General features: G+C 55.0%; 1 protein-coding gene across 11 annotated transcripts in view; it reads left to right on the plus strand.

The window, feature by feature from the left end:
- Positions 1–461: 461 nt before the first annotated feature.
- Positions 462–13,143, plus strand: part of ZNF185 (zinc finger protein 185 with LIM domain) — a 44,625-nt gene continuing 31,943 nt past the window's right edge. For 2 of the 11 annotated variants that reach the window (XM_007183551.2, XM_028166836.2), the window contains exons 1-11: positions 462–527; positions 715–838; positions 1,079–1,144; positions 4,275–4,313; positions 4,418–4,495; positions 4,984–5,073; positions 5,927–6,013; positions 6,743–6,826; positions 7,115–7,156; positions 8,543–8,626; positions 9,030–9,119. In XM_007183551.2, the coding sequence (XP_007183613.2) occupies positions 494–527; positions 715–838; positions 1,079–1,144; positions 4,275–4,313; positions 4,418–4,495; positions 4,984–5,073; positions 5,927–6,013; positions 6,743–6,826; positions 7,115–7,156; positions 8,543–8,626; positions 9,030–9,119 (818 nt within the window). In that variant the 5' untranslated portion in view covers positions 462–493. The remainder of the gene's footprint in view (positions 528–714; positions 839–1,078; positions 1,145–4,274; positions 4,314–4,417; positions 4,496–4,983; positions 5,074–5,926; positions 6,014–6,742; positions 6,827–7,114; positions 7,157–8,542; positions 8,627–9,029; positions 9,120–13,143) is intronic. The other 9 variants (XM_057538962.1, XM_007183547.2, XM_028166837.2 and 6 more) reach the window with 5 other exon arrangements.

A 13,143-nucleotide genomic window follows, 5' to 3' on the forward strand; every position in this document is an offset into this window, starting at 1 on the left:
TCTTTTTCAACTCCCATTTTATAAATGACGACACTGAGGAGGCTGGAGAGGTTAGATGACCCGTTCAAGGTCTGTCAGATGGCGACTAAGGAGTGAGAGAGATGGTCCCCCAAAGCGACCGTCCCCCAGCCTATACCCTTCCTTCCCCCATCCCTCCTCCTGGGTCCACCAGTGTCGGCCACTGCTGCCACCCCTCCCCTACGCTCGCTGGGCGGGAGTCTGGCCATCAGAGGTCTCTCTGTAAGTGGGTTGGTGGTCTGCCTGTCTCAGCCATCTCTCCAACAGACAGCCCCTGGCAGGCCACGTCATGTTTCCCAGCGGCGGCCTCTGCCCAGACTCCACCCAAAGGACAGTCTGCACGGTCTCAGTTTGCCAAGGACCATACGGTGACCCACGAGCCATTATAAATGCATGAAGTGACAAGCCGTGTGCTTGCCTTTGCCCCCAGGAGCCCTGTTGAATCCACCGAGAAGGGACGTTCAGAGCAAACACCATGAGTATCTCAGCTCTCGGAGGAAGCAGCAAAGGTGAGGCCCGGGTGCCCTCTTGTCCTGGGCTTCGCACGTGGCTGCCTCCTTCCAGGCCTGCCCTGCGAGGCCACAGCGCTGCCTGGGCAGCAGAGTGACAGCAGTGTATTGGGAGGGCTGGAAAGGAGGCCTCGGGGCCCGGGGGCTGGGCTTCGCTTCTGACGCTGCCTGGCCTTGCCGCCACCAGGGAAGCCTCTCCCACCGGGCGAGGAGGAACGCAATAATGTCCTCAAGCAGATGAAGGTTCGGACCACGCTGAAGGGGGACAAGAGCTGGATCACCAAGCAGGATGAATCAGAGAGCCACACCCTGTAAGTCCAGGAGGCCAGGAGGGCCGGCAGCGATAGGCTGGGCGTGGGGTGGCGCTCCACGGGCCGCACTCAGCCTAAGTCAGGGGGTAAGAAAGGCCCGGCTGCCAGGGCGTGCGTGGGCACACGTGCCTCTGCAGTGTGGACACAGGCCGGGGAAGGAGAAGGTGAGACGGAAACGGCAGGCCGAGTTCCTGGGGTACACGTAGTGCCCGCCCTCTTTTGTGTCCCCTCTTTCCTCAGTGAGCTGCCCTCAGGCCGGAGTCATGCCATATCTTTTTCTTCAGCTGGGGGGGTCCCGAAGGCCAGGTAAGAAGTGGCGCCCAGATGGCTGGGGGGTGGGCCCTGTACTGCAGCCTTTGGCGGACACTGAGTCATTTGAACTCCACAGGAAGGATGGCTTTTCCACTCTGCTCCTTCTTGGGAAAAGGAGTGCAGGAGTCACTGGGTCCAGGTCCATGGCTCCAGCTGTCAACTGGGATCAAAACTGTCACTGAGCATAACAAAGTCTTAGCTCCAAGATGCTAAGTTTTGCCAGAGCATATGGGATTATAAAAGCAAATGCGTATTCTGCATAATACACATTATCAGGCACATTTTTTTTTTGTACATAAATGTTCACAGCAGCTTTATTTGTAATACCCAAAAGCTGAAAAAAAAAAAAACCCTCAAAACGTCCATCAACTTGTGAATGGATAAACATAACATTGTGGTATATTCATACTCAACAATACAGCAGAATTTCAATACATGAAGTCAATTAAAATATGAAACACCATGGGTGGAAAACTGCAAAATGAAAGCAGTCAGAGACAAAAGCAACTTATACGATTCTATTCATATAAATTCTGGCTGGAAAAGGCAAAACTATAGTTCCAGAAAAATCTGTAATCACCTAAGTCTATGGATTAAAGGAGGACAGCTTTCAAAGATGCATGAGGAAACTTTTTTTTTTTTTAGAAATTATATTACATTTTATTATATTATATTAATTATCACACATTACATTACAGGGTGCTATATTACATACATATCTCACTAGGGCAATTCATTCACCTGTAACATTCTTTTTTTTTTTTCACACACACACACACACACTGTATTTTATTTTTACAAGAGATAAATAGACTGACACCAAGCATTGTACATGGATGACCACAACAAAAGCAACAATGATTGCAATTACCAAACACGAAACACACTCATACTATGTCATAATATTGACATTCAGTCCAGTAATCCTCCACTGTAACAGCTCCTTTACTTTGTAGTGAAAATTGATTTGTATATTCTTTGCCTCTGAGTCCTTGTGGGATTTTTTCTTTTTTTTAAATTCAAACAGAAAGTCACAAAAATTATACTCATCCTCATCAGTTCACTCAGTCCCATGTAATTAATTTTTTTTTTCATCTTGATCTTTTGTTAGCACTTTTATGAGCTCATCAGTTTTTCATTAGAGTTCTGAAAATGCTTATTCATTCAGTTCAGCAGTACAGTCAGTTACCAGAAACCTGTACTTGTCAGAGTCTTTTCCATGAATTTCTTGAAGATGAAACCCTTTTATAGGAACATATTTGCAAAAGCATCAGAGTACACCCAAAACTGTCTGTAAATGACAAAAGGCTTAAAAATGACCACGTTTAAAGATTTGATGAAAGTTCATAATAATGCAGTTGACAAGAAAATTAGTTATTTCTGAGATATACATTTTAAAGGAATAACTAGGATTATGACTTATAACATTATACCAGAACATATAAGATTTATCAGGCACGTTTTTAAAAAGGCAATACTCACAGGTCTGGACAACTTCGGTTTTATGCAAATTCTGCAAGCTCTAAGACGTGCTTACTTGTCACTTTTTTGTTGTATCAGGACAGCGTCCCAAGTGCCAGGGGAGACTCACACACTTGCTCCAACTGTCTCCCAAGTTCAAGATGACATATTTTGAAGGGTGGGCACATCCTGCCGTTATGGGGAGGAACTACTCCTGAGAAGTACGGGGTTTAGGGTTAGGGGGACCACTAAATTCAGGCTTGATCCTTGCTTCAAAGAGCCAGCAGTTGGCAGTTCAGTGCAGGGCCAGTGCCTTCCTGGGGTGGTGGTACAGGCAGTGGCAGCAGCTGGAAGGCAGGGGTCCAAGTTCACTGCTAGCCACAGGGGCTCCCTCCGGTAACTATGCCCTTGCCCGTAATCTCTCAATGGCTCAGCCCCTGTTACCTGCCAGGTCCTGTGTTGGGCACAGAGGACACAACCCTCTCCTCGGGGAACTGACATCCTAGCCGGGAACGCGGGCACGTCCTGAGTAGAGAGATGACCGTAAAGGAGAGAATTGCCAATTGTGATAAAGGCAGTTGGCCAGAGCCCGAGCACAGTTCAAAGATAATCTATTCGTTGGGGAGTATGTTTACTTTGGGGGTGCAGTTCTCAGCCTGGGCTTTGGTTTGGGAGTATATTTGGAAAACACGTGGGATAAGTGACCTTTCTTTCTCGGGTTCCACTCCAAGTGTTCCTGTAACTTGGTCACCTCCAGGAGGCGATGCCCTGTTAAGGACAGGTTCCATGGGGATGGAGAACACTGGGGCTCTGCACCGCCCCTCCCAGCTGCCTGTGAGGGGTCCCTTTAAGACCCTCTCACGCTGCTCCAGCCCCAAGCTCCTCTATTCCTGGACAGAAGAGCCATCTGCCGAGTCTTTGTCTCCTGCCTCTGATCCCAGAACTCACAGCCCTGCTTCCCCAGCACTCCCAGCTCTTGCCTGCCCACAGCCCTCACCCGAGTCCTCTGAGCCCCCTCCCAGGCGGAAGGTGCCCAGCACATGGAGTCTAATGTTTTCCAGGCACTGACCAAGCCCTGGCCGTGCCCTCCAGTCCCAAACTTGCATCAAGACTTGTGATGTGGGCATCGCATGGGCTGGGGGAGGGAGGCTCAAGCAGAGCGGGAAGGAAAGGGCAGCTGGCTCCTGCCTGGGCTCTGCCCCTTGGGCCCTCGTGAGTCTTCCTGGAGGGGGCTGGGCAGAGTAGGGGGTCAGATCAGGTTAGGGGCTCTGCCTGACATCGCTTCAGCCCCAGACCTCTGAGCACAGAGCCTCCAGCGTGAGCTGGGTCAGATCTGAGAGTGGAGGTGAGGAGGGCTGTCAGAACAGGGAGAAACCGGACTTTGGAGGGGACACCTCTGTATAAATGCCCAGCCGTGGAGCATGCCTTCCTGGGCACCTGCTGTGGGCCGGGGCCCAGAAGAATCGGCCTGGGGTACCTTTCTGGGGGAGCATGAGGGAGACAGGCATCCCGGCTAGGGGTGCAGGCGTGGCTGGATTTCCTGGGAAGCAGCTGGCCACTGTTGCTCCACTTGTTCTGCCTGCGCTGGGACACCCAGCAGCCAACCCACTCTGCCGTCATTGGGCAGCCTGGCTTCACATCATACCTTCTTCTCCCTTGGCAGGCCCCCGAGCACGAGGGCTCCCACTGGCTATATCATCCGGTAGGTGACCACAGGACCCTGCCCACCTCCCCATGCCCGCCCGCACCGCCCCCAGCTTCTCCCAGGGGGGCTCACGGCACTGCTTCTCCCGGGCTCTCTTTTAGGGGTGTGTTCACCAAGCCTGTAGACAGCTCGTCTCAGCCCCAGCAGCACTTCCCCAAGGCCAACGGAGCTCCAAAAAGGTGTGTTCGCAGGGTGCTGGCCAGTTGGCCCGTGGGAGGTGTGAGGGCCCAGGCCACGCTCAGGCCAGAGAGAGTCCTCTGCCTGTCACTGAGGGGGTGGTGGGTGGCAGGTCTCTTCCTGTGTAAGGCAAGGCCCTGGACCACTACCAGTGCCCTTGTCCTTGGGCCAGTCCTGACTGGCCCTGGTCACTGAGACAGAGGCAGTGGGAGCCTGACTTGCTGATCAGCTGCACTGAGCTGCGCTCTAGGCCACCTTCTTCCCAACAGGCTGAACCTGGCTTCATCAGGAAAGCAGGACCAAGGTGGCTGAGTCTGTCTGTGGCAAGAGGGCTGCCCTGCGCAGATGTTCTGGGTATCTGGCAGGGCTGAGAGCAGAGAGGAAAGGGCACCAGCACCCCTTTGTCCACCTGCCCGCTGGGCCACGTAGGCAAATCTGGAAGCAAGAGGGGCCCTGCGGGTAGACTCACAGAAATTCCTTGCCTCTGCAGCGCTGCTGGTCTGGGGAAAGCAGCTCCTGCTGGGCCTCCCCGCCCCTCCTCCTCTGGCTACAGGATGACCACAGAGGATTACAAGAAGCTGTGAGTATGCAATCACAGACGCAACTTGGTTCCCTCCTCCAAGGACGAGCCCAAACACTGGGCCCGCTGAGGGCAGCTGGCTGCTTGCCTCTGAGCACAGCCAGGTCTGAGCACAGCCCAGGGGTGCTAGTCCTGTCGGCCTGACATCACTGCCAGTTGCCACTGTGGCCTGGAACCCACCAGAGGTTGACAAGCTCCAGAAAATTGGACAGTGTGCACATCGTACTTCCGATCTGAAGCAAAGCAGGGGCTGTAGGAAGCTTGTAGAAGGAGCTAGTGGGTCTGGAGAAAGTGTCATGGGTCATGGCCCTAGCTGTTTCCTGGGCTGGGCCGAGCTGGGCTGGCACTTGGTGAGCCCAAGCATGCTGCTGGCCCTGGCAGCCTATCACCTATGGGCACTTTGTGCCTAACTCTGGCCTGCTTCTTGGATATAAATCTTTGGGACTCCCTCTGGAGCTCCCCTTGTGGCCCCTGTGCAAGCCCCTCTCCTGCGTGCCCAGGCCCTGCATTCGCAGGGCCCCACATCTTTATATTGTTTGTCCCTTGTCACCATCATCCAGTGACACAGAGCAGCTAGGGAATCTTTCTGGAGAAGGGGTGAGGCTTGAACTGGGTCCTGGGGTACAGTAAGGGTTGGAACCGGGACAGATAGCAAGTCTAGCTTTCGAAGAGGAAGAAGTGGCGCGAGCAGAGTCCAGGGGCAACCATGCCCACACGTGTTGTTTTCGGTGTTGTCATCGTTGTAAGTCAGGAAGCCAAGCCGCTGAGGGTGGCAGCCTGTGACAGGGAGCAGGGGCAGACGTAGAGGGAGGAGGGCCCATGACTGCCAACTTCTTCAACCCCCCCTCCCCAGGGCACCCTACAACGTCAGGCGCAGCTCAGCGTCAGGGGCTGCTGAAGAGGAGGAGGTGCCCTTCTCTTCTGATGAGCAGAAACGGAGGTAACGGTGCCTGCTGGGCGTCCCATGGCCAGGGCGGGGCCCAAGTCTCTGGTGAGACAGGAATTGCGCACAGCGTGTGCAGCATCAGTGCTGGTCTGTTGGCTGGAGGGTCGCTGCCAGCACCGGTGGCACTCCTGGAATCCCAGAACTACCCGCTCAGTGCTGGGCCAGCCCAGGGGACCCTCTTATGAACCTTCTAAGAGGGCAGAACCTAGGTAATGAGGAATTTCTATAGTTTGTTAAAAAGGTTCCTGAGCAAGTTGGACCAAAATAGGCAGTGCATGGTGCCCTGGGAGAAGCCTCCTGTATGTGCCTGGGGGCAGGGCCGGGCTCCAGACGTGCCCATGCCCCTTGCCCCAAAGTGAGGGTTGGATGCTTGGGCAGCAGCTAGGCCCCGAGCTCAGCCTGCCCTCACTCCCAACATCTGCTGGCCCCTCCATGACTTAGGAAACATACCAAAGCCCCCCACGCTGAAGGCCCAGCAGACAGGCAGTCCTAAGGGCAGAGTCAACAGTAGCAGGGGTCCCCAGGCCTCGGAGGTACCGGGGAAGGGCCGAGAGCTCCAGAGCCAGGCTGCCGGGCGTTGACTGCCCACTCTGCCGCCCTCTAGGTGTGGGGTCTCGGGCAGCTCCCTAAAGCTCCCCCTGCCTCCCGAGTAGCTGCCTGGCTAGGCTGGCAGAGCAAGCCCCTCCTCATGCCATCAGATGCCCCCTCCCTGTGCCACCCCAGGTCAGAGGCTGCCAGCAGTGTGGTGAGGAAGACAGCTCCCCGGGAGCACTCCTACGTCCTGTCGGCGGCCAAGAAGAGTGCCAGGTGAGTTGCACAGCAGGAGACCCGTCAGGGTCTGGTCTCAGGCCGGCTCAGCCACCAACCCGCTCCCTGCTCTGGACCAGTTCCTTTCCCCTCAGGGCTCTGGTCTTCCTCTGGCTGGTGACGGGTGGGTTGAGAGGGCCCTCCTGACCACACCTTCTGGGACTCTCAGATCTACTTTCTGGAAACCTGAGAGGTCTGGCTGCTGCCATCAGGGTAGGCAAGGTGCTGGGAGTGATGTCACCTGTCTGTGGGTTCTGCCCAACTCGTCACCTTTCTGGCTTCTTCCAGCAGCCTTGCCCAGGAGACACAGGCCCCGTTCATCGCAAAGAGGTAAGTGTCGGCAAAGGGAAGGTCTTCCATTGGCAGGGGTGGAGTGTGGGGAGAGCAGGCGCAGGGTGGGGTGCGGTCACCGTCCCTGAGTAGAGGGAGTCGTGAGGGGCTGGTGGCTTCTGTTTGGAAGCCAAGGAAGCACGTGGGTGGCTGTGGTGGCACATAAGACCCTGGCAACCAATGCTGCATAAGCAGGAGCCTGGCTGAGAGAACCCGGCCCCCGACCCAAGATGGAGCTTTAGCGTTTCCACGGCCTCTGGGGTTTTGCAGCAAAAGTAGCTACTGGGCTACAGAGAAGTTGTTCCTTTGCCCTCTTGCCCACCCTGCCAGGGGTGGGCTGGACAGTGCCTTGGTAGGACGGATCATTGGGCTGGAGTCCAGAGGCTTGTCATTGGGAGCCCCTGCCTGACCAGGCCCTTGGAAGTGACCGTGACCCTGGAGATGGGCCCTAAAGGGTGAACAGGGTTCAATGGGCCATGATCAGGATATCAAGACACTCCAGCTGAATGAGGGAAGGGTGGCACCATTAGTTGACAGGACGTCTTCTGGGAAAGGGGAGTATTTGGGGAGGACAGGGAAGAAACTTCTGGCCAGTTGAGAGTTAGGGGTATTCTGTTGGGTAGAGAGGGAGGACATCCATGACGAGGTGAGGACTGGAGACCAAGGAGGACTCGGCATGCCAAGTGTTCCAGGCAGAGGGCCCAGCGGTGCGAAGGCACGGAGGGGGGAGGACCAAAAAGGCTGCCTAGAATACAGCCGGCAGAGGGTGGTGGCAGCGTGATGTCTGCATGAGGCTCCTGGGACTGCGATATCAAAGTACCACAAACCGGCGCTTTGTGGGAACTGGCACAAAGTCCAGGAGCAGATTGTCTCCCGGTCCTGGAGGCTCCAAGTCTGAGACCGAGGTGTGGGCAGGCTTGGTTCCTTCTGGGAGCTGCGAGGGAGAAGCCATCTCGGGCCTCTCTCGGCATCTGCTCTTGCTGGCAGTCCTTGACTTGTAGACACATCACTCCTATCTCTGCCCCCATCATCACATGACCTTCTTTTCTCTGTGTGTCTGTGTCCAAATTTCCCTCTTATAAGGGCAACAGTCATTGGATTTAGGGCTCACCCTACCCCGGTGTGACCTCATTGTAACTTGATGACAAATTGATTGCAAAGACTCTATTTTCAAATAAGATCACATTCCCAGGTTCCGGGAAGACATGAATTCTGGTGGGATGCTATTCAACCCAGTGCTCTGTCCTTATCCCAAGCTGGAGTTGCTAAGCCATAAACACCACTGAAAGAAAGCATGTCCTTCAGGGGCAGCAAGCTCCAGGGCAGCTTCGCAGGCCAAAGGTGCCCTGAGGACAGCGGTGCATCTGTTTCTCTTCTTGCCCAAAGGGTTGAGGTGGTGGATGAGGACGGGCCTTCCAAGAAAAGCCAGGACCCACCTGCTCTGGCACGATCCCCTCCCAGCTCGAGCAGGTAATCAATTGCTCATCTCTGCCCAGGGCTGGTGACTGCCAGGTCACCTCCCTACAGGACCTCAGGGTCAGTGTCCCTGTATGCCCAGTGACAGGATGGGGCACAGAAATCAGTAAGGGCCTCTCTGGCTGGATGTCCTGGGGTTGAAAGGAGCAAAACAGCCTGGTCTCCTGGGAGAGAGTGCTTCAGTCTTGTCTGTTTAGTGCTTATCTGTGTCAACTTAACCCTTCCACCACCGAGTCCAGTGGCAGCCACAACATCCCGAGGAAAAGTACCAATTGTGGGATGTGAGAGGGTCTGTGGCCAGGGCACTAGCCGTGCTATTCTTAGGTTTGTTCAAGACTCTCCTGTAAGTTGGTCAAGTTCAACCTGCGAATGCTGTCCTCCGCCTCCTCTTTGCCAGTGCGGACGGGGGCAGAGCCAAACTGTCTGGGGCGATTTGGATGGAGTGCACGCCCAGCCTGCCTAGCCCCGCTGGGACTCGGGAGCCCAGGTGGGTGCCAAGAACTGGCTCTGGCCTGTGAGGCCATCAGATGGGAGGGTCTGGCAGCGGGGTGACAGGGCAGGGACAGGGTGAGCGTGGGTGATCTCACTCCAGGTGGGGCTCTGATTTGCCCTGATTTCTGAGCCCCAGAGTGTCCGGGCAGATAATGGCTCTCTCTTGTCTGCAGGCAAAAGGCAATCAATACCTCCTTGTACTTTGAGCTGAATCATGCTAAGTCCTGCCGACAGTGCCACTGCCTCTGGGGCTGTTACAGGTCTTGGAATTGCCACTGCATGTCCTACACGCCCCTCCCCAACTCAAGCCCCACAACCATTTGTATGTGACCTCGGTCCTTGGGGCCACCTCTTCTGTGCCAGGAGGGAGACAGGACACCCTAAGAACTTTTGAACAAGTAGGAAAATTTGAGAGCTCTTCACGAGGTAGCATTGATGGGACATGGTGATTGATGGAATATGGGGGCTTAGTTTGCCAGAGCTGCTGTAACAAAGTACCACAAACTGGGTGACTCAAATAACCCAGTTATTGTCTCCCAGTTATGGAGGCTGCAAGTCCAAGCTCAAGGTGTTGGCAGGGTTTCTCCTAAGACCTCTCTCCTTGGCGTGTAGATGCCTGTCTTCTCCCTGCGTCTCTTCACAAGGTCTTGCACTGTGCGTCTGTGTCCTGACCTCCTCTTCTTATAAGGATATTAGTCATATTAGATTAGGGGCTACCCTACTCAAGAACGACCTCATCTTAATTATATCTGCAACGACCTTATTGCAAATAAGCTCACGTTCTGAGGTACCGGGGATTAGGACTTAAATATATAAATTTTGGAGGGGACACAATTCAGCAAAAACAATGCACATCTCTGAATTCTCCTTAGTTTCTCTTTTGAATAAAATAAAAAAGCAAGGTTGGTTTCAGATGCCTTCTGAAAGAACATAGGAGGAGAAGTAGGTTGTGCTATATTATCATTTGAGAGGCATTTTAACATTTATTCCAGAAAATTCCTTTGGATGTTTACTACCCATCACCTGGCTGTTATAGCAAGATGGCTGTCTGTCTTGCTCAGGCTGCCGTAACGAAGTCCCCCAAACTGGTGGCTCAGACAATGGAAATGTATTGTCTCACAGTTCTGGCGGCTGGTTTATGGCAAAGTAGGAAAGGAGAACTTCACAGCGTGGTCCTCAGGCCCCTCCCCAAGCGTGTCCCTGCCCCATCCCCCTTGGCTTGGGTCTGAAGGTCAGCTTCTCAGCCAACTAGGAGGGGCGCCCCTGTCTAGGCACCAAACCCTTTAGGGACTTCAGAGAGGAACAGGAGTGCCACACAAGGATGCCCCGTCTTCCTCTGGACTCCTGACTTGCCTGGGTGCCTCAAAGGCTCCTCAGCACTAAGTGTACAAATTTGAGCTCCTGTGTCTCCACCATCAGCCCCTCCCCTCCCCCCTCCACTGCTCACCTGTGGCAATGGCCCTCCCTCCATGCACCATGGGGCTGGTTTCTTGGGTTCATCTCATTTCCCCACCTTCCTAACTGAGCTCACTCAGATACCTTCTCTCAGAGAAACTGGCCTGTGTGAGAGCCCCGGGCCTGGCTGCTGGCCCCATCACAGCGCCGCTCAAGCTTTCTTGGCTCTCTGCCTCACCTGATCAAGGTGGGGCCTGGAGGCTGGGCCCCAGCATGCTGCCTGGCAGAGGGGCTGGGGAGCAGGGAGTAACAGCACAGCTTCTGGCACAAGGCAAAACCCTGGCATTGCCCTGTACTGGCTGTGTGACCTTGAGCAAGTCACTTTACCTCTCTGTGCCCCAGTGTCCTCATGTGTAAAAGAGGGAGCAGTGATACGTACCTCCAGAGGCTGTCCCAAATCCTAAATGAGATAGTACACATAAAGCCCTTTGCGCATTGCCTGGGTGCTGGTATGGTTGGGCGCTTCCTGATTTGCTGGGCCCTTCAACAAATGGAGAGACCAACGTCGGCACCTGCTGGTCTCAGAGGGAAATGCTGCCGTGGGCGCCTGAGAAGGAGCTACTGCCTCTGTGTGAATTTGCTGGGGCTTCCGTGACAAGGTAGCAGAAACTGGGTGGATTAAACAACAGAAAGTTGTCCTTCCACAGCTCTAGAGGCCAGAAGTTAAATGAAGGAAGGTGTCAGCAGGGCTGTGTGCTCCTCCGAAGGCTCTGGGGTAGAATCGGTTCCAGGCCTTTCTCTCAGCTTCTGGTAGTGCAGTCAGCCCTTGGCACCTCTTAGCTTGTAGATGCAGCCCTCCAACCTCTGCTTCTATCATCACGTGGCTGTCTTCCCTCTGTGTGTCTGTGTTCAAATGTCCCCTCTCTGTAAAGACGCCAGTCATATTGGATTAGGATGCATCCTACCCCAGCACAACCTTATCTTAACTAATTACCTCTGCAGAGACCCTATTTCCAAATAAGGTCACATTCACAGATACCTGGGTTAGGACTTCAGCATATCTTTTAGCGGGGACACAATGCAACCTGTAACAGGGCCCCTGGATGAGGTACCATGTGAGCTGGGCCTTTAAGAAGAAATCGCTCAGGAGCAAGGCGTTGAGGGACAGCCGCCAGCTGGGGTCCCTATTTCCTCTCTGACATAGCTAGAAACGCCAGGGAGAAGGTATGCTTTACTCGCCTGTGACGTCCCCAAGTGGGACGTGTCCTTGCTCCCTGGCACCACGTGCTTTAGATGGGACAGAGTAGCGACAGCGGCCCGGGGCTTTCTGCTGTCTTCGTGGTTATCGTGGAGACAGGCGGAGATCAGAGCTACCTGCGTGCACCAGGCCCTCGCTGGTCTTTCATGTGCAGAGAGGCCCTGTCTCTGGCAGCGCTTCCATTTCCTCTGGTCATCTGCAGTGTCCAGGAGGGACACAGAGGCGCAGCCCACTGACCTGGCCCCCACGAGCTCCCAGTCTAGGTTGGAGCCAGATGCCATGGTCAACTCCAAGGTGACTGAGAGCAGCTGAGCCGTCTGGGCTCACACAAATCGAGGACTACTTGGGCTACTCAAGTCCCTGTCCCCCCCCACCCCTCCTCCTCCTGGGACCCCGGAGTGTCCTTTCTAACGTGCCAGGCTGATCATCTCAAGACCCACCCCCCAATCCCCACTTCAAGCCCATCTTGTGGCTTCCCTTTGCCACACTCAATCTGGTCTCTGCTTTTAAGACCCCCGCCAGCTTCCACCTCCTCCCCTTATATGCCCCCAGTTGCCCGGGGCTGGCCTACTCCTCCATGGAGCTTTTCGGGTGCCTTTGGGGCTGGATTTATGCACGGCCCATGCCACTCGGCCCTCATCCTGCCCCCTGCTGGGCTGGGGCTTCACCAAGGCAGACCTGGGGCTCACCCCATCTGTAGCCCAGTGGCCAGGTGCAACGAAAGGAAAGAGTGAGTGGCTGTGATGTGGACCTGGGTAGGTGTGGTTTGGAGTGAAGGGGAACCCCAGAAAGCCAGGGAGTTCTAGATTCTCTCCAGCCCTAGCCATCACCACGGCCCGATCCTGCTGGGTGTCAGGACCTGCAGTGGGGGCAAAAAATACACTGGAACTGGAGGGCTGTGTGCAGTCACCCTCGGACCAGCCTCTGAGTGCAGGAACCCTCAAAGGGACCCTCTGAGGGCTGAGACTGTCTGAGCCTCCCTGGTCTCAAGCTCACAGCCACCTTCTCTCCGACCTTCATCGCCTGAGTCTCCCACATGCCCCTTCCACTGGCTCTCACTCCAAATTCGGTCTGTAGGTTTCCTGGGCATCTTGTTCATCACCCGTTCCCATCAGCCCCTGAACTCACAAATAGCCACTTTGGATGCTGCAGTGCGGCCACGGGCAGGGCGCACCTCTGCAAGTGATTAGCAGCACCGTCTGAAGGGGGCTGGGGTCGAGGATGGGAGACTGGTGAGGGGGGTCCTTCAATCCCTTTCCTCTGGGACGTGGAGGTCAGTGGCCTGAGCTCAGCCCAAAGAGGAGACGAGAGAAAAAACAAGGGGGAGGGGGGAAGGCAGTGGGTCTGGGTGTCCCACCGCACTAGC

The sequence above is a fragment of the Balaenoptera acutorostrata genome, chromosome X (genome assembly GCF_949987535.1).
Source record: "Balaenoptera acutorostrata chromosome X, mBalAcu1.1, whole genome shotgun sequence".
Taxonomy (NCBI): Eukaryota; Metazoa; Chordata; class Mammalia; order Artiodactyla; family Balaenopteridae; genus Balaenoptera; species Balaenoptera acutorostrata.